At 42.4% G+C, this 27778-nt stretch overlaps 1 protein-coding gene across 2 annotated transcripts in view; it reads right to left on the reverse strand.

Annotated features, from left to right (window-relative positions):
* Positions 1–22767, reverse strand: part of kcnn3 (potassium intermediate/small conductance calcium-activated channel, subfamily N, member 3) — a 66982-nt gene extending 44215 nt beyond the window's left edge. Inside the window, exons 1-3 of one of the 2 annotated variants that reach the window (XM_050046788.1) lie at positions 22254–22767; positions 20500–21644; positions 5576–5671 (exon numbers count right to left, since the gene is read on the reverse strand). In XM_050046788.1, coding sequence (XP_049902745.1) covers positions 5576–5671; positions 20500–21618 — 1215 coding nt within the window. In that variant the 5' untranslated portion in view covers positions 21619–21644; positions 22254–22767. Of the gene's footprint in view, positions 1–5575; positions 5672–20499; positions 21645–22246 lie in introns of both variants that reach the window. The other variant, XM_050046787.1, reaches the window with a different exon arrangement.
* Positions 22768–27778: the final 5011 nt, after the last annotated feature.

A 27778-nucleotide genomic window follows, 5' to 3' on the forward strand; every position in this document is an offset into this window, starting at 1 on the left:
TCTCTTGCACATAGCAGGGAGGACTATTCTCAAATTTTGGATCTCTAAGGACGTCCCTGCAATGGACGATTGGTATAAGGAGGTATGGGGAACTATTCCTCTGGAAAAATTGACTTACACTCTTCATGACAATATTGAGGGATTTATCAAAGTATGGCAACCCGTACTGGACACCGTCGACCACTCTGAACTGGATTTGGCTTGATTTATAACACGCAGCAGACAGTTTTGTTGGTGGTGATGTTTTCTTTTTGATTATGATAGTAAGTTGTTACTCCTGCTATTGTTGTTTGGTTCAAGGTGGTTCAAATGATGAAAAAAAAAATGGTTCTGTGAATAATCCAGTAATGGAGGTATATGAAACTACGGCTGGAACCTAATAAAAATGGTTATTATTTAAAAAAAAAAAAAGTTAATTGCTTAACATAAATAAAGACACAAAAATAAACTGTAAAATCTACTGGATTAAACTTCATGTTTCAACTTTGACCAAACCAGGGCAGTAAAGATAACAACTCAAATTTGCTAAAAATGCCCTAACCCCACAATACATTGATAAAAAACATATAAATAAAAAAGAAAAAATGCTATTCTATGATAGGTAACCATGCAACGCTGTCTGAAATAATCATTAGCAAATGTAACCATAGCAAATCGCCACTCTGGTTTTATAGTGTAGTGCCATTCTGCATGTGGTTTGTCCAAGTGGGGTTGCCGTACCCCAACAGAACATGGCTCACAGGTGTATTCAACTAATGTTTTTGTTGTCTGAGTATATTTTAATGCGTAATTTATGTAGACAGTGGTAGTTTCATTTATTACATATTTGTATGGTATACTTTATTACTTTCTTATGATAAATCATATAATGAAGTCGGAAAATTAGTTCTTAATTCTAATTTTCTTTTCTGGTGGTGGAATCCCCCCCCAAATGTTGACTCCATGGCTCCACCATTGGACTGAACCTTCATGTGTGCACACAATGAGGAATGAGGAATTATTAGCAGCATATCAGGTGTGCTCATCTTTGGTTCTGCCTCCTAATAAAGTGGTTTAAATCTGATTATCTGAATGCAATGTCACTGTGCTCTGGGATTTTTGTGAGTTCAGTGTGAACATAACCAATAAAAATGACGGACAAAACTACAAAAAAATTACTCAAACTGTAATAACCCAGGATTATTATTTAAAGCTGTCTGCTACTGTAGGGTGAAAGCGCTTATAAATGATCACCGTCTTCAATCGAAACATTACCTCTCCCTCCTCTCAGCACACCTCCTCAAACTCCTCACTACATTTAATCAAAGGAAAGATTAACAGAAGACCATTTTTTCTCTTTAACGGCCTTACAGTATCCATTTCTTTTTCTCCCATCGGCATTAGCCACGTGTGGCAGCCACAGCGCGCGTGGGAGGAAGACTGACTTCGCATGTGCATGTGACATCAAACTCATGAGCAGAAATGGGGCTCTTTTATCAATGAATGAACCATATACACAAACACACTTATCGTTGTGAATCTTAATACACAGCAGCTGCCTATTACAGACTGATTACCAGCCTATCAGCCCCTGTGTATGACAGTGAATGAGCAACAGCCATCTCATTATTGATCCACAGATGAAGAGCCTGAACCTTAGAGCAGGCTGCATGAGAATCTCCATCACAGACCTGCTGGAAGTTTAATAGACATTTCCAGCAACATCCAAGCTGTGATGTAATGAAAAAAAAGCCTCAGCATTAAACTAATATGTGGTGAGATGGATGAGTGTTGCTCCGTGGTTTAGCTGGTGGGAGTAATAGCTGGTGTGGGGGCACTCATTGGGTCCGATTCCCGCAAGGCTCCCATAAATAGTCAATGTGCATCGATTGCAAATGGCTTCAGATGAAAACCCCGGCTATATGACCGTGGTGCCATTATATTAGTGGAATGACAAACAGCAAAACAGATATCAAGAAGCATGAAAGCATTTCTGATTGATTGTTTCAGCCTTACAAGAGGTTGAGTCTATGTGTGCTTGTGTGCCCTGCTTGTGTGTGCACATGTGTTTGTGTGTTCATCTATTGAATGACAGGGTTGTTATTGGCTGAGTGGGTATTTAACAGTCGGTGCGTATCCACGCCATGCAAAGCCATGCAGACTGTTTCGTCAATCCCACTAAAACCCTCATTAAAGTCATTAATTGGCTGGAGCCAACACACACCTGGGTCCCTTGGTTTATCTCAGGAGCCTGAGGGATGACAATATAATGTGTACACTGTGGACAGACCTCACATGTGCCTCTGATTACGTTTATAGGAAACTACTCCTCTATGTAAAGGTGAGGGCGTCAAAGAAGTGGTAGGGAAATAAAATTCCTTGCCAAGAGTTAGATGAGAAGATCAATACCACTCTCATATCTGTGCACTAAATTTGAAGCTACAACATTTGGCTAGCTTAGCTTAGCATAAATACTGGAAACAGGGGGAAACAGCTAGCCTGGCTCTCTCCAAAGGTAACAAAAGCTCTTTTGACACAGAGATCTCACGATATGGCCGCTATGAAGTCCCTGCATTACACCGCCTTTGCAAGAATCAAACAACGGCGGCATCGTGCTGCTCCAGTGTGTTTTTAGACAGCATGCTGGCATCCCAGATCAAAAGAGGCGTGACGGTCATGACGGGTAATATAATAGTGTTGGCCTTTAGTGTGACATAACACGGCAGCACTTTATAAACAATAACACTAGCATAACATGGCAATGACAATCATTTACCTCCTCTTCTTTGAGTTAGCTGCTAACTGCTGCTAGCTGCTTTTTAAATCTGCTGATGATGGGTAGTACACGTAACACCTTCTCAAAACACCACACCCTTCCCGTCCTGCCAGTTGTCCCTTTTACATAGCCATCAATTCAACGCTGTTACCACCTCAACTGCCGGCTTCAGCGCGAGACAACTCTGTTCCCCCACTCTGTGACGGAACCTGTTATACAAAACGGCGAGGCAGAATAATGGCGTGATTCTACCTTGAACAAGTAGTGTAAAAGGGGTTTAAGTCTGACGTTGTAGTTTTACTGCGCGAAAACTATTTCCTGACCAGCCACAAGGACTTCCTGCAGTCTTTAAATAATCCTGCTCATATTATAACCTTTCACACAACCACAAACTGTTGTTCTGACACTTTAACTATAGCATGCTATAACTTTGTGTACGAAAACAAAGGAGATATAGTGTTAAGTGGTGAGTGTTGTGCTATATTCAGACCACCGTTGACAAAGCAACAGGCTACAACTTATTTTCAATGAAAGTTGGTGACACAAAGCCACAAACTGACACTCGACACTTGTCGTACATGATGCACATTATGCACTACAAATCAAATTTAAGCTGGCCTCATTTCTTTTTCAGCACTCCAATGATGCAGTGAAGTATCAACTGATCATAAGTATTTTTTTCACCGTTTTCAGTCCCCTTCTCTCTGCCACAGCATCATCAGACATACCATAATTATCGTATTTGTATGATAATTTTGCGCTTTATATGATGTTTGATCAATAATGCCAAAAACTGCCAATAAGGACAATAATTTGACCCTTTTGTGACTTACAATAAGCAGCTGCTTTTAATCTGTGCTGTCTTGTTTTAATTCATTTCCCAACATGATCAGGATAGCAAAATATGGATTGTCTCTTTGACCTCTTTCCAGCCAACCATGCTTGGTGCAGGCTATGAGAAATATGACTGGCATCTTGCGAGGACAGCTGTCGCCGGAGCTCGAATGTTTCTCCTACAGTATGTTGTGTTCAAGTCCAGGTGTTCTGAATGCACCAGTTAGCTCAGTTATTTTTAATTAGCTTCTTGAGGACTTAACTGTTGTCATGCAGAATATAAACAGGCTTCCAGTCGTGCTGTCTTGTAATATAATTTTGTGATTATAGACTATTAAAAAAATTGTCAGACTGATGCACTTATACAATCATCCCCCCTTCCACACATCATGGCTTCATCAGCTTGCTTTTGAAAAAAAAAAAAAGTGTTGAAAACTCATTTAAATATGTGTTTTGAAAAATTTTAAACTTATTTTTTCTTGTAGTTATGACTCGCTTAGGAAAAAATATTTCCCATCTGGTAATGCTGCTTTCCAAAAGTTTCTTTTCCATCCTGTCAAAGATCCGGCGGAGAGCACTGGCAATGTTAACCGTCAAAGGAATTGCCATTCAAAACTAAAATAACTTTTTGCCATCCTCTGCGACGGAATTTATAACTGGTTATTTCGTAGCATCATCACACAAGATGAAAGCGTGGGCGATCTGGACAACTATTTGACATTACTAGAAAAATTCTATCAAATGATGAACATGAAATAATTTAATACAGTTTATTCTACTCTTTGTAAACAATATGGCATCACAGTCGCAACATATCATCGTGCATGTTTCGTTTTACTCTCCTGCCATTCCATCGCACTGTTTTTTGTTTGTGCCATCCAGACAGGGTTTTCTGTCTACGGTCTTCAGTCTGCCTGATTCCACAAAACACAGCTTTATTCTTGCCCATAGCCAAAACAGCTGGTTGTTTAGCAGTACATTGTTGATTTAACAACTGTCATTTTGACACTGTAGGCTATTTCACATCCTCTCAAAGTGTTTGAACGCTCACACAATCCCATAACGAGATAACTACGTCAACAAGTGCTTGGCCAACAACAAGTCGTAGCTGGCCACGCTGTAGCTTCGTTGTTCGTAGTGTGAACATCACATTACAGGGATGTCAAACTCATTTTAGTTCACTGGCCGCATTCAGTCCAATTTGATCTCATGTGGGCCGGATCAGTAAAACCATTGCATAACAACCTGTAAATAACAAAGCCTTTGTATTTTTCCCCTTTCTTTTAGTGTGAAGAAGGAACGTTACAAGTAGTTTACATTCTGAAATCAATTAATGATCAGACATTTACAACACAAATGATGAAGATCCTGAGATGAAGGCTGACGGATGACAAAAAAATATGTGTGATTTCAACAATATGTTTGTTTTTCAGTGAGGTAGCTAGCTTTCACAGCTGTAGTGCTGATCTCTCTGCTAAAACTAAAACCAGACTAATGTTTCCTCAAACCTGCCAACAATTCATTTATCTTCTGTTTTTAGTTGTCCTTGTGAGTTGTTGTATTTTTCGCCATGATGAGTTTGATAGTGGTGATGAATATAATAGTACTTCAGCGCTGAAAGGTGCTGTGAGCATACCAAACACACTCGCTTCCTGTTTACCTCTGTGAAGACACAGGAAGTGGTTCATTTGGAGTCACTGAGTGGGCCAGATTGGACCCTTTGGCGGGCCGGGTCTGGCCCACAGGCCGTTTGTTTGCCTGCCTTGGTTAAGACAGAGCCAGACTAGCCAATCCCCCTGCCTCCAACCTTTAGGCTAAGCTAAGCTAACCCCCTCCCAGCACTCGCTCCATACTTAACTCACAGACATGAGAGTGGTATTTCGAACTCTTCAATGCCAAAAACGTGCACACCTGCCTGCGAGTTAGTTTGTGTCAGTGTGTATACATGTGTATGTCTGCGTGTGGATGTAAGTGCATGTGTTTTACCTGAACTTCCCGTGCATGGTAGGCTATGATGAGGCCCAGCAGTATGACTGTGGACAGGCTGATCAGACACTTCAGGGCCAGAGAATACATGGAGCTCTGCAGAGAGAAAATTGACATACACACTCTTAAGAACATGTAGCACAAACAAAATACACATTTCAGGTGAATTTTGCCGTGATTGATGTTTTAATAACCAAGACAAACAACATGTATGATAGATCTCATGCTAACAATAGTCCACCTTCTGTTACAAGCCTGGTTCAACTTGGAGCAAATGTCACCTAATGTCCTCTGCCACTCCTCTGCTAAAATGGCATTTGTAGGCTACCATAGCTGCACCGCCTCAGCACAGAAAACAAGAACAAAACAGACTTTCTAACGCTGAGCAGAAGTAGAATAGGAGTATACCACCCGTCAATATCACTGCAGCCGAGCTTTAAATCCTCTGCTTGTCTGGTTTCATAGGGCTTATAATCAATGCACTGGGGAACTTCCAATCGATACAACTCATAGCACTTCAGCGGCTTCTTTAACCCCCTCACCTCACACACTCAGAGCAAAGCAACGAGTTATCATACGCATGTGCGCACATGTATACGCAAACACATCTGTACATAAGCACATTTACACAAGACACACACATCTGTACACACTCAACCTACATGAAGAAATACAGATGATATCGCAAAAAGCAAACGTGCTGAGTTGGTTTTGTTCGCTGTTCACGAGTGAATTTATGTGTTCATTTCAGAATATATTTTCACAGCATGTTTGGTCATGTGTGAGCTAAATGTGCAGTGGGAATGAATAAATGAATGAATCATTTCAGGTGCCGTAACATCATCAGAGGGGAAAAGGAGCCAGAGCACCAGGTATGACGTTTCCAAAAAAAAAAAAAAAAAAGAGGTTAAAAGGCTGAGATAACAGGAAAGCATGCATGTTAACAATTTATACACACCTTATTTTATTTCTTTGGTAAGTGGCCGCAGGGTATGTGACTTAATGCCCTGTGAAACACCATGGTATAACAACAAACGAAAGACTCTGTGAGGGAAATGTTGCCCCACTTCACCTTCTGTTATTCTTTGCTTTCACCTCATCCATAATTGTCATGCATCAGGAAACCTTGTTAGCCATGCTGGTGGCATGGCTCTCTGGGGATGGCAATGTCAGTCTGTCTGTCGGTCGATCCGTACGTCTGTCGGTCAGCTCACCACTTTGGTCCAGACTGAAATACAACTATTGGATTGTTTGTCATGACATTTTCTGCACACAGTCATGTACAACACAGGATGACGTTTCATCTAGCACCACCTTTAAGGCAAAGGTTTCACTCATTCATTTATTCTGATCACTTGGTGATCCCCTGACTCTTCAGTGCTACCGGCAGGTTGACATTTATGACTCAGAGGGAAATGTAATGACAACTAAAGGATGAATCGCCCCAGCCATTGGTACAGACAGTCATGTTGCCACAGGATGAATCCCTCTGACTTTGGTGATTCCCCTAAATTTCCCCTAGTGCTACCATGACGTTGACATGAAATTGAAATGACGTTGAAATTTGGTACAGGCAGTCATGGTCCCCAGAGGATAACTCAGCAACTTTTCAAAAAATTAGATAGTGACATTTTGCTTGCTAAACATCAACATGGAAGTCTGTATTTTTGTACTTATTTTGCATGCCTAGTTTTTTAAGTTTTTAAGTTTAAATTTTGAAATCTTTAATCTGACTCTTTCCCCTTGACTGCTGTAACACTGGAATTTCTCAATTATGGGATCAATAAAGGTGTATCTTATCTTATCTTATCTTATCTTATCTTATCTTATGACTGACTACATTTACATGCACACTAACATTCCACTTGTATTCTGAATGACAAAATTCTGAATTTGATACCGGTCATGGAAACAGCATATTCCATTTGGCTAAGTTAGGCCTTGCTCCAAATAAAAAAATACTTTCCATGCAAGACTTGTGAGATATGCCGGTATTATTCGGATTTTAGGAACATTCTTTGGACGTGTATTCAACACATATGGGATGTGCCTCTCAATTGGGGTTTTTAACCACAGTTCACGACAGCATCTTGCATGTTTACGGTCAGATCTGTGCGTTGTCATGGATGCGGTGTACACAAACGTAATACCAAACATTTGCAAGGCTCATGCAGAGATGCATACCGAAAAGAAAACCCCCCATTTCTGGTCAAAGGGAGAAACACACCTACCTTAAACATTATGACAGACTTGGATATCAACAGGTTTTTGTATATGTGCAAATGTCGTAACGCCGACCTTTTCAAGAAGGTGGTTGAAGGAATGAAAGAGGGAGGCCGTGTTTGCATGGTCGCAGAAGTCCTCCACATATTTATACACACACTCACTGGCAACTTAATTAGGTACAACTGTTCAATAGATCGTAACACAAATAGCTAATCAGCCAATCACGTGGCAGCAACTTGATGCATTTAGGCATGCAGACATGGTCAAGACAACCTGCTGAAGTTCAAACCGAGCATCAGAATGGGGAAGAAAGGTGATTTAAGTGACTCTGAATGTGGCATGTTTGTTGGTGCCAGATGGGCTGGTCTGAGTATTTCAGAAAACTGCTGATCTACTGGGATTTTCACACACAACCATCTCTAGGGTTTGGGACAAATGGAGCAACTGAGTGATGCTATCTTGTCAATTTGGACTAAAATCTCTTGAGGAATGTTTCCAGCACCTTGTTGAATCTATGCTACAAAGAATTACAGCATTTCCAGGAGTCCAACCTGTAACTAGCATGGTGTACCTGCTAAAGTGGACGCTAAGCTACAGATATATAGGAATAATAAAAATAATAATAAGGAATAATGATTCCAAACAAATACAAGCAAGAAAAAGGGAGAAACTTCTCCAAGGATGTTCAGACATTTAATAGGTGCTAAGTCATTTTCATAGATAACAGGTTACGGTTAGAATTAATTTGCTAGGGACTATTTTAAGCAGCGAGTTAATATGCCTTTGGTGTTCAGGTGAGTATCTACAGCAGAATGGTGTATGAGGGAACCTGGAGCCATGATGTGGCTCACTGATGTGTTGTTAGAAGTTCTGGATAACAATGGAGCTCTATGGCACAGATGAGTGAGGTATGTCAGGTTTTGGCCACAGATAATGCTTTTAAGTTTGATTAGTTTATTGTTGGTTTTCACAGGATTTGTTGATAATAAAAAATACAGACTTTTCCCTTAAAGTTTGAGAAAAGAGGAAAAATAACTAATAAAAACTACACATACCTCAGGTAAACCTACAGTGTTTATTTTTTCGTCAGCTCTGTGCGTCTATTTATCATAAAAAAGGATGAATAAGATGTGGAAGTAGATTTTATAGCTCATTAGCTTTCAGGTGTCATTTATCAATTTCTCTTTGAGTATTCCTCACATCCCGCCTGCTCCTTGGGTCATGTTTCTCATTGCCATTCACTCACTCATCTTTTCCTGTTTAACTTTTATAAATTCACCTCTCTTCTCGTTTCAGATACTTCACTTCCTGCTCTTGTGTGTTTCCTGCCTGCGTGATTGTCTGCCCCACCCTTATTAGCTTCACCTGTCCCTCATTATCCTTCCTCCCTAGTGTATTTACACTGTGTGTTTCCCTCTGTCTGTGCCAGTTCATCTTTGTACCCAGTGCCAAGCGTTCCAGGAGTACCACCTTTTTCACCAAATTAGCCTTGATTCTTTAACTGGTTTCGTTCAGGATTCTTGGACTCGTGGTACTGTCTAGCGAACCAGCTTGTGTTTTGGGCACCATTGTAATCCAGGATGTGTCATCAACGGAGGGCGTTGCACAATGCACAACTGAAGTAAACAGTAATGGCAAGATGGCAGATTGAGCATGGACCAGCTATTAATGAGACCACTTTTTTTCTGATGATCCCTCACCTAACAGTCAGCAGAATTAAGTGTCTGGATAAGCTCAGGGCCACTGCTAAACCTCATGAGAAGGCAATGTTTATGGTTTTGTGGTGAAGACTTCAATAAAGCCATTGTTGGTGAATGGCACCTGAACGCCTCACCATCCTTCCTTGAGTGGTCCAGACTGCCAAGCTAAAATTAATGTTAATAAGCCAGCGTGTTCCCAACTACAGTTCAGAGCCGGCACGCTGTCACTGAGGGAGGTAACAAATACAACTTGACCAAAGGTGTCGTCACAGCTCGCAAGATGGAAACCAGCTTTTCAGGTTCCAAACTAATTTTTTTGTTCGAAATGCACTGAACGGTTCAAATTTAGGTGCAGGAACCAGAACAAAACTGGTTCTATGTTGGTGGGAAAGAGATACCAGTGTGAGTGTTTCTGGTGTTTCACCTGTTACCTGTGTGCTGAACCCTTTTTAGGCAAATAAAGACAGTATTTTGGATCAAGTTCCTGTCTCTCAGTTGTGCTGTTGCCTGTGGTATCTCCAGTCGTTACAGCGTTTTAGTTTTAATATTCTGTTTCAAAAGCTTTTTCAACCTGTCAAATATTCTTTTGATATTTTAGATTCTGCATACAGATGAAAAGTGTCAGGAATCAGCTGTGAAACAAAACATTTAGTTTGACTCATTCTCCACGCTTTAGAAATAAAACTAGCTGCATTCAGTGCTTTCGTTCCTAAAAGCCACAACCGCTTAATGGATTCATTTGTCTACATTGGTTCAAGGACTATGTGTGAATTGCAGATTACAATACAGTAAAAGCCCAAAGTGCATTCATATTTGAGATAACATCAACAGCCTGCTGCCCTCCTCGTGAGAGGAGAGTTGAGCCACCTTAAGACTGCAGCGTCTTGCATCAGATATTTCAGCTGTTAAGTAGGATGCTGTTAAGCATTCATCGCCAAACAGTCTCTTAATCTGAGCGTACACTCTGAGTTTAGACACATATTACTCTGCCTTTCCTTCATGACGTTATTAAGCAGAATCTACATTGCGTTTGGGGTTCATGAATATATATTGCGAGTCAGCCTCCTGGAAAATAGAGTGTGTTAGTGTGTTACTGTGTCTATTTAGGGTCTCTGTAGATGCTTCATGGCCTTAATGGTATTAATGGTATTAATTCAACTTCACACAAACACTCAGAGACACACACGCACACACACACAGTCTAGTTTGTTAATCCTCACTGACACCCTCAATTGAGTATTGCTCTTTCCCCAATAACTATCAAAATGCGAGGGTGCTGAAAATGAGACTGGGTGCCCCTTTTACCATTTAACACACAAACACACCACAGACTCACAAGGAGAGCATTAACTTAGTGTTGTTCATTTGTTGCTCATATCAGTGTGGTCATGGGCCACTGCACAACACTGGGAAAATACCATCTAGCTTTGGCTCTCCGCTGATTTCCTCTATCGGCTTGCCCAAAGCCCTAGCTGTCTTTTTTGGTTTATTTTGTTTTTTGCACACACTCTTTTCCTGTCCTGGTCTGTCTCTCCTCTGCTAACATCTCATTTGTACCCACTGAAGCGAATGAGGTGCTAAGGAAGCCAACATTGTTGTGCTAATGAGAAAAATGCAGAGTTGTATTTCAGCAGCGTATCTGTTTGAACACACAGTCACACTGGTGAGCTGAAATGTGATTTGCTTGGAGTTTACTTCTTCTCTCTCTCTGTCTCTCCCCATGCATTTACCTCCAGACGTCTGTCGGCCGCTCAGTTTCTTTCTTTTTTTTCCAATTCTGCCCATCACACTGTCAGAAGCATTTTGCACTTCACTTACTCTGCCTAGTATAGAGTGAATGATTTGACTGGGACTTAGATGTATGCGCGCACATGCTTGCCTTCTGTTCACTTAGTTTTTTTAATACCATGACCACTGAAAATTCCCTATTCTAATTGGCTGGCAGGGGTCCATTAGCTTCTAGTAACTGCATCTGATGCAGGTGGCATTTTAAAGTAATGCACCTGTATTAAACTCCAGATGAAGACAGCTATAATAAAGCTTAAGCTTTGTTTACATTTCAACAGGGACGTGGACAGCTGCAGACTTGCATGTAGACAGCAGATGCACACATGCTTCATTACATACTACAATCTGTGGCATTAGAAAACAAGATGGGGACCTCACAACAGCGAGAAGAGGAGCTTCCTTTTTTGGCTTAATATCAAGAAAACATTTCATAAAACAACGAGCATCCACTATACTTTTCTTGCCAAGAGTTAGACAAGAAGATCGATACCACTCTCCTTTGTCCTTGCATTAAAGGAACAGTTTGCCCCCAAATCAAAAAAACATATTTTCCTATTACCTGTAGTGCTATTTATAAATCTAGATTGTTTTGATGTTAGTGCCCAAGTGTTGGCGATTTTGGCCATAAAGATGTCTGACTTCTCTCATATGTAATGATGCTAGATGGCACTCGGCTTGTGGTGCTCAAAGTGCCAAAAAAATCCATTTGAAAAGCTCTACAGCAATGTCTCTTGTGAGAAATCATGAAACGGTTACTCAAGATAATCCACAGATCTTGTTGTGAGCAGTTTTATGTCGTAACTATTTGCGTGCAAGCTAACTACACCCGCCAACCGAATCACTTGGCAGAAGGACGTGGACATCTGCTTGTGGAAGCGTTAAGGGCTCATTTATTCTCCCTTTACGTACAAAAATAGATATGTCACTACCCTCATACTTCCATGCATCCTTTATGATAGCACATAAATACAGCCAATAGGTGGCACTAGAGGGCAGAGGCAAAAGTTTCACACAATCACAATGGAGGAGGTTGTCATATCGTACCTTTTAAAGGAGGGAGCATTGTAGATGGCATAAGTCTGTGACACCATTACGTACATCGCGGCATGTGGACGGAGAATCCTTTTCACTATATTACTGATTCATTCTGTTCCACCATTTTTTAAATATCTGTGTTGTCTCCTACGGTTGTATCAAGTTTGAGATAAGCTACACTGCCCCCACGATCCCTAGTGGTACTGATCTGTTTTCAGTATCTGCAAGCTTTAAGAAAACGTACACAAATATGGACAAAATGAACACACAGTACAGACAGAGGGCTCAGTCCTTCTCCGTATACGTATCTAATGTTGAGCATAAATGAGAAGAGATACTGTAAGAGATAAGATGTAAACATTAAAGTCATCCTCTTTGGATGAGCTGTAATTCTAGCTAACTCAGTGGTGCTAGGTGAGCTCGCAGTAGAGGCACAGTCCTTCTGGGCAGTGATACAGTAGGCAGATGTAGTTCGGAGGAAAGAAAATACTTCCTTCGTAAAACTGCTCCCATTCCATTCCATTATATTGACGAGAAGTCAGACATCTCCATGGTCGATATCTCCAACATCTCACACCATAACAATCTAAATTCTCAATTGCTAAATGGCATTACAGGTAAGAAGGAAAGTATGTAATTTTGATTCTAAGTATCCTTTAAGTACCAATCTAGAGCACGCAGGCTATTAGCTTAGCTTAGCATAAAGACTAGAAGCAGGTGTGAAACAGCTAGCCCGCTCCTACCAACACCTTCTCACTAATTAATATGCGGAACTACTTTTTGATTGTGTGCAGTGACTTCTTTCCCTAAAAACAGCATGTGTGTGTTTTTTTCATGAGCAGTGACACGTTTTAACTCGTTGATGAACAGCAGGTGAGCGGGGTACCTTCCCAGAATCTTATTGTCACAGTGCGGTTGCCAGGCAACCAGCAGTGTACAGGTAAATAATCAAATCAATAATGACTGAATTGTATTGTGCATGCTGTTTTACTGTCAGACTGTCACGGCTTACTGGGACACTTGAATAGAACATTATGGGAACAGAATGGAGGCGTAATTTATTTTATTCATAACACCTGTGTTTTTCCCACTACAACAAGTCAAAATGTCTGCTGTGAAAAGGGCTCAGTGCTGGGTGGATAGGAAAACCGTTGGTTATCAAGAAACAACATGAAACTCCATTTAAAACGGCAATAAATGGCTGCATAGTAACAACGACGCAAATTTAATCTTGATTCAGTTTGTGATTGTGAGAGGAAAAGACTTCTCAAAAATTGAAATTAAGTTAATGGCCCGTGTACAAGCGTAAACGTAGGTAAGTCGGAAAGGGTATTGATTCGATCCCTGACGTATACTGCGTGTGTGCATACATGTGCATGTGTTATGTGTGTGTGTGCGTTTTCCTGCTTCTTTTTGTCCAGCTGTGCAAAAGTGTGTGATTAGTGTGTATTGATCAACAGCTTGGTGGACAGCATGCAGAGATAATGAGCTTTTGGAGCTTCTTAAGTTCAATCCGCCGTCAGACACACACACATATACAGTATATCCACACACACACACACACACACACACTGAGCCAGGTAGTATCTACATGAGGGTTTTCCCCAATTGTCCCTGCCTCACCCTTATTGACACAGATGTGAGCGCAAATATACATCGCTTACCAGCACATTACTCACGTAGTGATAAGTCGCTCGCTACATGTGTTGGTAATGCCTATAAAGGTGTGTGTAGGTGTGTACGTGTGTATGTGTGTGTGTGTGTGCGTGCGCGCTGTAATGAGTTAGCCTTGGGGGTCTCTCCCTGTCAGAGCGATGCCTTCCTGCAATCAGTCTCCAGGGAAACAGGCAGTAGACAGAGGAACCATGTCACCTTACCAGGATAAACACACACATACAAACACTCAACTGCACATTGACACACACCATTACGCCTCTACACACTCAATTAAATCCAGACAAAGAGAGAAGTGAATGCACACACACACACACACACACACACACACTAGCAGGTGCATCTATGGATACTAATATGACAGAGCTGAATACATACAGATATACATGTACATAACAAACTCTATAGGTGTGTATATACACAGAGGAGATGACGTTTACTGACGTGAATGTTTATGTTACCGGTGGATGATGCAAGTCTGAACACACCCATGTCTATTGGTACACTCACACATACAGAGAGAGGTAGCTTAGCCTTGTTACACTGAAAGAAATGAGCATATTTGTACCTGTTAGTAGCAAGACCTGTGGGAGCTACCGTCCCTTAGAAGCCTGTGATCTAGAAGATGAAGGGAGTGTGGAGTGGAGTGGAGGAAAAGAGAAGAGGAGGAGAGGAGGGGGAGAGCGACGCAGAAGTGCTGAGATGGCTGATAGCTCCTTTAGAGAATATGGTGGCAGTTGGTGAGTTTAATTCCCTGATGATCATCATGTACTGTCTGAAAAGTAGCACGCAGCCAATGTAAGTGGCCTCGCAGAAAAAAGGTCCAGAAAGGTCTTCCAGTAAATGCTGCGAGAAATGTCATAGATAGGGGAGCGAGGGTGGGGAGGGAGAGACGGCGGCAGTGCTGGGGAAATGTGGGAGATGTTGTTGGCCTGCTGAGATGCCAATGACACCCTCGGGGAAATGGAGACGTATTTAAGACTCACCAGGGGAGGAACATAAACACTCCCCGCAGATGAGAAGAGGGAAGGAAGGAAGGAGGAAAAGGGAGAATGGAGGCGAGAACTTCTGCTAATCTGTGAAACTATCGATTCTTGTGGTGAGAAGTAAGTGGGCACAGGCTCACACGATTCCCCACCCCTCTGCCTCACACACACACACACACACACAATGCTCATCCTGTGCATCGACGTGTCAAGTGTGACAGGTGAAGTCGACAACAGCTGTGCTTTCCCTCAGAATAGCCATGTTCCATTGCAGGCCTGAAACCTGGCGTGGAGCCGGGGCCCTGAGGACCCACAGGGGCCTTTGTGAAATGATCTATTGATTTGACAGCGACAGGCCACATGCTAAGGTCCCAGGTGTCCGAGGGCCTCAGTTATTCTCAGATAGAGACACGTGTCACACCGGGATTCCCTCCCCTTTAACCTGTACCTAATAAAATCAACAATGGAAGCTCATAAAAGAGTTTATAAGAGGAACTGTCCTCATACTGCTCTCAACAAGTGTCATGGTCCTGGGTCAGTGGCAAACTGGTGATACTGCTCACAGAAAATGCAGAATTAAAAACACAGTGTGATGCTTGACACTGTAGATGTACAGTATAAAAACTCTCAAAACATATCTCTAGATAAAATTATTGTCTTGGATGTTTCTTGTGGGAAAACACACATTTCAGCCTGCGGAGAAAATTTAATTATTTCACATTCATGAATTATTTCCTCATCCAATATTCTCTGTGCATAATCTATCGTGGCTCAACAACTGTGATTGGACATTTTACAGTACGGGAATTTAGTGCCACTGCCTGGAGCGATAAATATTACTGTTGGAAGACGTATTCTTATCTTTTACTAGAGTCACAACTACCAATACCACAAAAATACTGCTTTACAAGAAAAAGTCCTTCATTCAGAACTTTACTTGAGTGAAAAAAGTACAGAAGTACCATCAACTACATGTGCTTAAAGTAAAATGGCCACTGTGAGTGATGCATTCTGATATATCATATCATTAGACTGTTAATACTGATTGCATAAGTGCAGAAGTTTAGCTGTGACTAGTTGAGGTGGAGCAAATTTAAACTCCTTAAGTAAACTACTAAAGAAATGTTTCAAAGCTTTTCATAAAACTGGGCTGTTAATGCAGTAAAAGATGCAAATACTTCTGAAATTCGTTCTACATGACTAGAGACAACAAAGAAAAAGGGCTGTGACATTCCCTTTTGCTAAAGAGGTAGAAAACCTACAACTACCAGAATGCACTGCGTCACACCAACCAATAAACACTCCTGCTAGTGGGTGACATAATGGCTGTTTTGACATGCATGGGAGACAATATGGTAGCTGGTTGGTAGGAAACAATCTCGTATTACATCCAAACAGTGCACTAAAATATGTGTCTGAAGATATTTCAGGCCATAAATTAGGCCACGCAGTAACAGAATCTTGGTTTATATTTGATCAGCACTGCCTAGTTTTACTGTTTGATCTAAGTTTGGTCCGAGTTTGAGACAAAGAGAGGGGTGGGCCTCTCTCGATCCGCTTCTATACTCTTTGTGTCCGTGGTGGCGGGAATACGAATATCAAGGAGGTTAAAAAGAGAAGAAGTCACGGTGTCATATTGCATCATATCATTGGGGTACAACACATGAGAGGTAAAATCTGGCCTGCAGAAAGACTCAATAGCTGGTGCACTATCATAGAACATAGGTATGATTGATTCCTTTCACTGAAGCGTCCAGTTAGCCTTGGGTCGGAATATTTTTATATGAAAAATTAAGATTTGTGAGAGAATTGCAATTCTGCGATTACTGAGAATGTCCTTACGACCATAAACAAATGTTGTATATCGGCTGCCGTCCATTCAAGTGTACCCAAAAAGTTCTGTCAGGCCAAATAGGCTAAAAAGAGCACACCCAGAAACAACCTGAGCGGACACCATCCCTTCATTTCTAGCCCCTTCTGCTGTCACCCTCCAACACCACAGTTGTACTGCGCACGTGTCACACCGCATAGCTCCCATCAGGTCAGAGAGCACATCCCAGGCTTCACTGAATATCCTTGATGAAAATGCAGAGGTACAATCTATAGTTCGAGCAGCAGGCCTAGAGCCAGCGAAAAATCTGTCGGATGACATGAAGCACGTCATCTTGTGAATCCGAGCTGAGAGACATCTGGGCGCTGGTAAGATGGAGGCAAGTTTACCACAGTTCATTTACATGTACTACCCACAATGTTACGGAACAAAGCTGGTAGAAAATCTATATCAGTCTCATGTATCTTACAAGCTCATCATGTGTTTTATGTAAAATCCTACTCTAAAAAGTAACCTGTAACTATAGCAGCCCAAAAAAAGAAGTGAAATGTAGTAGTATGAATCCTAAAACCTAAGTAATCCTAAGTACATGTAGTTGGTTGCTTTTCACCTCCGCTGAAGACATAAGAACAGTTTTTATCTGCAATCAGACTTGTCTTACTGATGTCAAATGTGGCCTTGATCATCAGCTCTGAATAGACTGGATAATAACTGATGATAATGGCTGTAATACAATGAATGGAACATTCTCAGCTGTAGTTACAGTGTGTGGTGACGGGGTTTAAAAACCTGTTTCTACACAAAATGAATCTACAAAATGCTTACTCACTATACCCACAGTCTTGAACAGCATGTCCTCCTCTGTTAACCTCTCTCCCTTTCTAACACACACACACACACGCATACACACACGCAAACACGCACACCATCCAACCCACCCTGTTTAGTTCCATTCTTATTCTTCATCTCTATTTTTGGGAGCAAGATAGAGCAGCTGGTTTGGCAGAAACACACACACACACATACAGTGACATTTAGTTTACAGCTATTGTCCAAGACAGAAAGTCTTACGGTGCTGTTAATAGGACACACACACACACACACACACACACACACACACATAAATATACACATAAAACGATCTGTGCCATATCATATTTCCCCATAAGCTCTCAAGGATGCACAATATAGCACCTCTGAAAGGCAGCATCCATTTTCAATGTGCGAGTTTGTACAGCATGTGCGCGCCGGGTTGGACAGTGCATGTGTGGGTGAGTGATTATCAATAATCAATACGAGAAATCATTCAAGGCTTCCCCCCTAGACTGGTTTAAAGCACTGCATGAACCTCTCCACTTCTCTCTACGACGTCCTCGCATCCATCTCCATCTCCCTTTACCGTTCTCTCTTTCATCCTCACGATCTCGATATCCATTTTTCACAACAACCAGCGGGCTTCTTTCCACCTCAATTATCTAAGTGAGGGCTTGAACTGTCTGATGGAACTCCAGTATCTGTTGGAGTAAAACCAAATGTGCAAACCATAAAAAAGGAAGGAAGTATATAACTTGGCACTCTGCATTTAGAAATGAATTTTGATCAGGTTTTGCTGAAGCATGCTTAACTCTTAACCCTGAAATGAGACAATGAGGCGCGAAGCTATTTACATACTATTTTCCCTCAACTCCAACTCCCTGCTCTGAGCGGCATACCTTAATGAACACAGATGAGCCAATAAAGTAAGACCACTGGCACACACAGTGGCCGCCCTGCTCAGACTCACAGCTGTCCATCAATTCTTACTGACAGACAGCGCTGCCTGGTTCAGATGAGAACTGTATTGGTTGTAGCTTAAGAACCTAAATCAGGCTTTTCATTATCGCCTTCCCTTTTTTCTCTCCTTCCACAGCCTTTCATTTCTCGCCCAGCCGCTTCTCTCTTCCGATCACACTCCCCCAGTTTGACGCCCACTGGAAGAGCAGTGGAGCAGAGGGAGCGAGAAAGTGAGGGGAAGAAAAATGAACGAAAGAAAGAAAAAAGGAAGGCAGGATAAAGAGACAGGCGTGGAGTTGAAATAGAAAGGAGACAGCCGGAGAAAGAGAGCATAAAAAGTGTCTGCCGTCTCTTTCAGGGAGGAGAATAGGTCGACAGAAAGGAAGAAAAGAGACAAGGAGGGCTTGAGAGAGAGAAATCCCGACCATGAATTTTCATTAATAAAAAAGACATAGACTCTAAAACTGTGGCTTTCATAGAGTAATGAGAGGGGAGACCATGAAGAGAAAAAGAAGCAAAGACAGCCAGCAAGAGGCAGATTTTTCTAGCAATGACAATATCAGATAGAAACCAAGTATCAACTGGAGACTACAAACAGAAACAGAGACGGAGGGAGGGATGAGAGACACACCTAGCTGGCCTACTCTAATAGGGTACCTGTACATCTGTGCGCTCACATGATCCCGTACCCTCCTTCACATGACCAGTGATCCATGTATGACAAGCTGCATAAGTGGAAATGATGTTTCCACCTTATTAGCTAAAGAAACCCAAGCCTCTGTGACATGTCAAACTGAAAGACGGGATGGAGCCAGGGCACAAGTATCTCTGCATCAGGAAGGTGAGCTCAACATGCGCCAAGGCTCATTGGGACCCTGTGGCACACACACACACACATGCACACACACAACCAAAATAAACAGACAATAGCAGCCAGGGGCCAATTCAGCTTATTATACTCCCCATTACACAGACAAATGAGATCCTGGCCTCCTACTGATAATCTGCCCCCCATGTCCTCTGCATTGTTGTATTACATCATCCAGAAGCAGCAACGGGCATGCCTGGTCATTACAGTACAGCCTCCGACAACATGGTCAGACTGAGTGGGGTGTACCGATCGTGAATGAGGTGATTAACTGGTGAAAGATGACTCAAATTATCTGGTCAATGACCCGTTCGAAACAGCCAAAGTTTGGGCCTCCTGGGTTGAAGTTAACATCCCCGGTTTGAGTCTGGCAACAAGACCCAATAATGCCCCAAAACAGTGGTGTGGTGGAGGATATATGAAGGTATAACCACCTCTTTGTCTGCCAGTTTACAGTATTCCCACCGCTGGAATATGTACGAGCCTTAAAAGAGCCAAAGTTAGCTAAGGGAACTCCTGTGCCGAAGACTACAACCATGAAGTCAGCCTGGTGTGAGATCTATGACCTTTGTTTATGTACTTACGCTACATTAAAGGAGCAATCTACCAATTTGTTATTGCACTTCCATAAAGTCAGAGGACTTGTGAGAGATGGATTAAAAACAGAATGGTCAACATCGCAGCAGCAGAGGCTGAGATATCCCAACTTTAAGTCCCTAGTAAGAGTCAAACTCCAGCAACACTGGATCCTACACTTCCCATAATGCAGCTCGTCTTTTATTACACCCTCCCTGCCTGGTGACTATGTCTTTCAAACTCCATGCCCTCTGTTTGTAAGGCAGGCTTTCCTCTACAAATGTGTAGCTTCCAAGCCCAAGCTGTGATAACCCCAATGACATCACTATGACATCATCAGGGTTTTTTGCTTGCCCTGAGCCACACAATATACAAAGGTGCTCATACTAACTATGACTAGAAAAGTGACCTTTATGTGTAAAATCAGTGGTGTGCCCCCTTGAAGTATCACTGGTCTGTCCCCTCACCTTGGTGTAAACGCCCCACGACAGCTCCGTCTCAATCACCATGACGACAATGCCAAACATCCCGAAGATGAGCGCATAGTCACTCAGCCTCTTCCTCTTCTCGAACAGCGCCCGTCGATGCCCCAGTTTATAGCCAATGTTTTGGTTCTTCCGTTTGGGGGCCTTGGAGGTGCTGCCCCTTGGCCCGGTGCCCACCGCCCCGACCCCTCCCTGCCTGCTCCCCCGCCCCGGCTGCGCCCGCCTGCTCTCCACCAGCGCGTGGTTCTGGTGGTAGATGGACATCTGGTTGGATGTGGAGTCTGTGATGTCATACCCCGCTCGGGGGTACGGCGAGTCTTCTTTGGATGAAATCACAATCTCTGGCGGGCTCTGTATTGGGGGTTGATTGGTAGAGGACTGGGACAACGAGGAGGTGGGAGGGGCTTCTCGCTGTCGGTCATGCCCCCCTGCTGCCGTTGCCCCGGCAACAGCTGAAACGCCAACCTCTTTGGTTTCGCTGCTGCTGTCTGATTCGATGAGGTTTCTGCGGGAGGCGCTGAGGCGGCTCAGGGGCTTCATGACCCCGCCTGTGTACTTACAGGAGCTCATGGCGATCTCCGTGAAGGGGTTACTGTCCCTACGGTGAACCAGAGGGCTGGCCTGTCTGTGTTTACAGCCTCTATCTCGATCTCGCTCTCGCTCTCGCTCCCTGTCCCTCTCACGCTCTCTGTCCCTCTCCCGCTCCATGGAGGGCGAGTGGGAGGAGTAAAAGAGGGCGTTGTAGACCGGAGAGTTGTCCCCGCTCAGGCTGTGCTGCGAGCCCAAGCACGAGGAGAGCGGGGTGCTGGTGGGATGCAGGGCGTTGGGGATGGGCGGGGGCAAAGGCTGAGCTCCAGAGGATGACAGGGGCAACTTGGGGAGTGATGCTGGAGGCAAGTTGGGCGTGGCAGTGGATGGGGACGGGGTGCTGCCATTTAGGCGGTCGAGGCTTGATCCTCCCATGTGATTGGAGTGGTTTGATCCTGGCTGGTTGCCAGTGGTGGAGGGATGGGATATGCTGCCCAGGGGAAGGAGGAAGCGCTGGTCCTCATCCTCGCTCCCTCCTAGCAGAGCCAAGCTCAGAGAGGGGGGAGGCTCCATGGTCACGGCTGTGGCCACGCACCTGTCTACAGACAAACAGAGAAGAAGAACTGTGAAGAAAGACACAGGAGAGACATATTCATCATGACGGTTGCTTTGCAGACAGGACAGACAGAGAGCTGGAGAGAGGAGTGAGGGAACACTGTGATGGATAACGCTTAGGTAAAACAAATGAGGGTACAAACTGAACTCTAAAAGCTGAAGACGTGTGACAAAGAGTGACGAAAAGTGGCCGTAATTGGGGAATATGTTATTCCTTGAGTCACATTTGAGTCAGCTGGCCAGTCAGCCTCTCGCAGCGCCCTCTTTCCCTCTGTTTCCCAGTGTCCTCTCCATCTCTCACATCCCACAATGCTTCCAGCAAGCTATGCCATAAAATGTCATCTGTGTGTTACACTGATGTTAGCCAGAAGGATGGTGCAGATCTGGCTTTACACCATGGAAATGAGATCAGGCTCAGAGACTGGAGGATAATAATTCCACATCAGAGAAGTGCTGTGACTGTGTGCATGCCTCAGTTAACCATAAGTTGGCTGCATTTGATTGATCCAAAACAATAACCTACTTTCAGTGTGACATAACCAGACACCTTCACGGCCCCCTCCTCCCTGTCTGTTTCTCTACCTACCTCCTACCTCTTCTCTCTCAGTCCCTGTCCCCCAGGTTAGTTGTGTTGAATCACTGGCTGGATGAAAATAGACCACCGCACTTTTTCTTTTTCATGTTGCCACGGCCATCCCATCATCTTTTCGCTTCGCCTCCTTGCATACAGGTCCCTCCACAGGTCCCCTCGCTTGTCTCTCGAAATTGTGCGTCGCTCCCCCCACAGATGTTGCCTCCGTCTCCGCTCCACTTGGTTATGATCAGTTCGTTTCTTCCTCAATCAACACTGATCTCTCGACGGTGCCCATTACGATCCCGTCAGTGGCAATCGACTGGAGATGAAGAGGAATAATCCATAGTGGCTGGATTTAATCGGTCAACCTGTTGTGGCTGCACGTCAAAAATGTGCAGCGACATTAACCGCCCGAACAGAAAAAAATTACAAAATTAAAAAAAAAAGAAGAAGAAGCTGGACGTCAAGTCACAGTCCTCAGATGAGCAGTGAAGTCTGTGATTTAATATGTGACTCCACCGACTTGCACTCAATCTCCAGCTCACTGTCTCCCCGGATCTGTCTCTCACTCTCTCCTCCAACTTCTCTGCCTCTTTCTCCGCCTCCAGACCTGCCGTTCATTCCCATTGGACGGAATCAGAGGAGCGAAATAAGCGCTGAAAACAGGTGGCAGGGTTTGTAAGATGTAGGCGCCAAACAAATGTCTAATTTATTATACCCGGGCTATTTGGGGGTTGTTGAGTTTTTTTTACTGTAGCGCCAAAAAATATGTAATCTATTTGGTATTTGTAGCCGCTGCTTCTATATTAAAGGCTATTTCTGGTTGCCTATGGCACCTGTTACTCTTAAAAGACTACTGGAGCTGGCACCTTACAGGGGCGGATTATAATAAAATGGGGCCCCGTGCACAGGCATGCAGAGGGCCCCACCACCTCTCCTATAGACAAGCAAGACACACAGACTTTGTGATGTTTTTGCCCCTTTTGTTGTTGTTGTCTTGCATCTCTTTGTAGTTGTGGTGTGTCTTTTGTGTCTTAACATGTCTTTTTTGGTCATTTTGTGACTTCTTGTGGTTGTTGCGTATCTCTTCGTCATTGTTTTGTAACTCTTTGGTCACTTTGTGTCTCTTTGAAGTCAAATCGTGTGTTTCCAATCATCCAGTGTCTCTTTAAGGTTGTTTTATTGGTATCTTTGGGGTAATTTTGTGTCTTTTTTTGTCATTTTGTGTCTCTTTGTGGTTGTTTTGTATCTCTTTGTGGTCATTTGGGGTATCTTTGAGGTCATTTTGTGTCTGTCTGGTCATTTTGTGTCTCTTTGTGGTCCTTTGGGGTATCTTTGAGGTCATTTTGTGTCTGTCTGGTCATTTTGTGTCTCCTTGTGGTTGATCTTTTTGAGGTAATCTGTGTCTTTTTAAGTTGTTTTGTGTCTCTTTTGTTCATTTTGTGCCTTTTTTGTTCATTTTGTGTCTCTCTGTGGATGAATCTTAAATAATTTTGTGTCTTTTCTAACTTATTTAGCGTCTCTTTGTGGTTGTTTTGTGTCTCTTTGGGGTCATTTTGTGTCTTTTTTGGTCATTTTGTGACTTCTTGTGGTTGTTGGGCATCTCTTTGTAGTTGTTTTGTGTCTCTGTGAGGTCATTGTGGGTCTCTCTGTGGTAAATTTGTGTCTGTTTTTGGTCATTTTGTGTCTCTCTGTGGATGCTTTTGTTTAATAATTTTGTGTCTTTTGTACATTATTTTGCATCTTTTTGTGGTTGTCTTGTCTCTTTGAGGTCATTTGTGTGTTTCTGGTCATCTAGTGTCTCTTTGAGCTTGTTTCTTTGTCTGGAGGTAATATTATATCTTTTATGAGTCATTTTGTGTCTCTTTGTGGATGTTCTGTTGAATAATTTAGTGTCTTTTATAAGTTATTTTGCATCTTTTTGTGATTGTTTTGTGTCTCTTTGGGGTTATTTTGTGTCTGGTCATTTTATGTCCCCATGTGGTTGTTTTTTGTCTCTTTGAGGTAATTTTGTTTCATTTTTGGTTGATATGTGGCTTGTTGTGGTTGTTTTGGGTCTCTTTGAAGCAATTTTGTGTCTTTTTTGGTCATTTCGAGACTTCTTGTGGTTGTTGTGTGTCTCTTTGTAGTTGTTTTGTGTCTGTTTGAGGTAATTTTGTGTCTCTTTGAGGTAATCTTGTGTCTTTTTTTTGTCATTTTGCGTCTCTTTGTGGTTGTTTTGTGTCTCTTTGACATAAATGTTTGTGTTTCTGGTCATCTTGTGTCTCTTCGTGGTTGTTATTTGTCTCTTTGTAGTCATTATTTGTCTTGTTGAGGTCATTTTGTGTGTTTCCGGTCATTTAGTGTCCTTTTGTGGTTGGTTTTTTTGTCTCTTTGGGGTAATTTTGAGGGTTTTTTTGGTCATTTTTGGCTCTTTGTAGCTGTGTTTGTCTCTGAGGTAATTTTGTTCTAAATTATCTTGTGTCCTCCTTCCCTCTTTTGTGTCTTTTACTATCTTCTTGTGGTTGTTTTGTGTCTCTTTGGTGTCTTTTTGTGTCTCTGTCATTTTTCTGGTCGGTATGTGTGTCTTGTCAAAAACAGGCATTCAGAGAATAATTTTCACATTTATAGAGCAAATGTAAATACATTTATGTGACAAAAATGTCTCTTTCTATTGCAAAACTAATATGTGCCATAACAACCTGCAACACATGGCGTGGAGGAGGATGTGGAACCAGGAGAAGCAGAAGCGGCGCAGTGCTTCTCTGTGCACCTTCAGCTGGAAACCTGCACACTTCTCTGTTTTGTGATTAAACTGAGTAATACAGAAACCCCCTTGGAGAATTGATGGTTTAGACTATGATAAGATGTTATAGGATAATGTAAGCCTCTAACTATGATACATTTCTCTTTCTTTTTCTATCTGTTGATCTGGAGCTGGCTCACAATTACCCTTGCGGGGATAAATAAAGTTGGCTTGAATTGAATATTAGGTTTAATGCCCTAAAATTAAATTTAAAAACTCATACATAATTAACAGGAGATGGATGTAACCACAGTTTTTCATAGGGAATTTATTATTTAATTCCCAGAAGACTTTTAGATTTATAATTCTATTTCTACTGAGTCTATATGGAATAATCCTGCATAATTAGACTATTCTACCTGGTCTAATCGGTTTAACATTGTGCTTCTCTGTGTGCGTTATGTGCACCCTTAATCGGATGAGCGCTAACGCAGAATTGTGTGGGAGCGGATTAGACTGTTTCCTTATAACAGGTCAGCCTATCCTGAGATTATGCAACCCGACAGACATCAATAAAGCAAATCATATCATGTGCAGGATAATTCCAAGTGTTTATCCAGCACCAGCCATATGCCAATGCCTCACTCAGGCAGTGAATGTGGAAGGAAGACAGACAGTGGTCCATACATGAGGGAGAAAAAAATGTCCTCCTTCCATATGTTTTAATCTGCTGTCAATATCATAATTATTTGTTTTTGTTGGTTTGTTTTTGTCTTATATTTATTCCCTAAATGCTCTACATATGTTTCCTTTGAATTTGACTGTGGATTGTTTCATCCGCTTCTTCCTCATGAGGGGGAAATAAACACGGTAATGTGTTGTTTCCGCCCTGGGCTGATTCGTGATGGGTCAGTGATGGAGAGTGACTGGTTCAACAAGCGGTAAATTCTTTATAGACAGGCCTGGGGAAAGGTCAAAGGTCAGGTCTGTCCCAACACAGATCAAAGCCATTTATTTAGCTGTACTGGGGACAATGGGACAGAAATAGTAAGAAAGATATGCATGTATATACATATCTGTACTTCTGTATTTGTTGGACCTGATTTTAATCTTAGGGACAAATTGAAAGTATGTGCTGCTTTTCTCTGTTTGATATCATTATCACAAGCGGACTAGATCAAATGCCTTGTGTGAGAAAGCTGCTCTTGATTGGTCAGAATTTCCATGCAGGAAAAATCCAGGAAGTAAACCAAACGTTGAAGAAGAGTACACTTGCAAGATAAATGTGACACTTTCTAATGTCACAATGGAGGGACAACTATGCAGGTTGATTTTAGCGCTGGTCATCGTGGACTATATTGCTGTCATTGTTCATTTTAGTCAAACCATACAGTTTGAAAACGAGGCGCGGCTCCAACTAGAAAACAATGTTTTGATGCATTGAATGAGCTGAATGTGCATATTAAGGCAGTACAGGAGGAGGTGCACATTAATAATCCTCCAGTACTGTAACATGATCATGTTTAACCCAAACAATGTGTCATGTGACTGCAGTTGATTCAGATCGAGGTCGGAACATGTTCTCACCGCAAAAACGAACTGCACCAGAGTTCGTTTGTAACTGGACCAAGACCACCTCTTCAAAAAGGTGCCCATCCAGCACACCCAAGTGTGGTTGCTGTGTTCACACCTGCTCAAACAAACCACACTGGGGGCAAATGAACCTGAGTTCGATTGAACCGAACCAAACAGGGTAGGTGTGGAAGCAAACTGAGTTACATGTCAAACATTGCCATGTGTAATTTATGTAGACAACAGTAGTTTTCACATATTGCATATGCATATAGTATACTGTATAGCTGTACTTGCTAATGATAAATAATAGAAAATAGTAGGAAATTAGCTCAAATTTTGAAGTTTTGTCTGGGTGGGTGGAGCAAATGTTGACTCCACAGCCCTGCATTTAAAGATGTCGTTTAGGGCTTTAGAAGCCCACAGTTTTCTGTGATTTTACAGATCAAACAATAAATGTATGAAATAAGAAAATACTCAGGAGAATAAGTTATGAAATAATTATTAGTTGCACCTTTCAAGGAACGCAGTGGATGAGTTTAAAAACACAAATGTGTGTGTGTGTGTGTGTGTGTGTATGTGTGTGTGTGGTTGCAGAGGGGTACCCTATGTGGTTTTTATCACACCTCCACAGTTGGTATATTCCTCCCATTTGTGTTTTTTCTTTTTATCTGCTCAAAAAAAAAGAAGACTCAACTGAATTATGTAAAAGAATAATCATCTGGGCTGAACCTTTATGTTCTGGCAGCCGTTTCTTCACAGCTGTTCTGCCAATAAAACACAGGAGAGTGAGCAAAAGAGAGAGAAGGAGATTTGACAAACACAATACAACAAAGCACAGTAAATGGAAAAAGGGGGCTGCCAAAGGCCCAGGGGGACATTAGGGCTGACAGAATGTAGGAATGGTGGCAGGCCACACTGTATATATCTTTCAAAGTCTTAATATTGTCGACAGAGGTTAGGGGGCAGCAGAGAAAGATGGAGAGTTTGGAGCAATGAAAGCAAAGGGGAGTGACAGAGAGGAGTAATGATGGGCCCATTCAATGAAAAGGTTAGTCCACAGCTCTGCCCCGCAGCATACGTCAGATGTATGGTGTGAGAAATATGTGAACGAGAAAGTGAATAATAGAATACAAAGAGGAATAATAAAGTGGGATGGCAGTTGCTATGCCAACGCTGTAGTATACAGATGAGTCCTCACACCACCTGATCTCCTTCTCTCCCTCTCTCGTCTCACTTCGAGTTTA

Source organism: Epinephelus moara, chromosome 6 (assembly GCF_006386435.1).
Source record: "Epinephelus moara isolate mb chromosome 6, YSFRI_EMoa_1.0, whole genome shotgun sequence".
Taxonomy (NCBI): Eukaryota; Metazoa; Chordata; class Actinopteri; order Perciformes; family Serranidae; genus Epinephelus; species Epinephelus moara.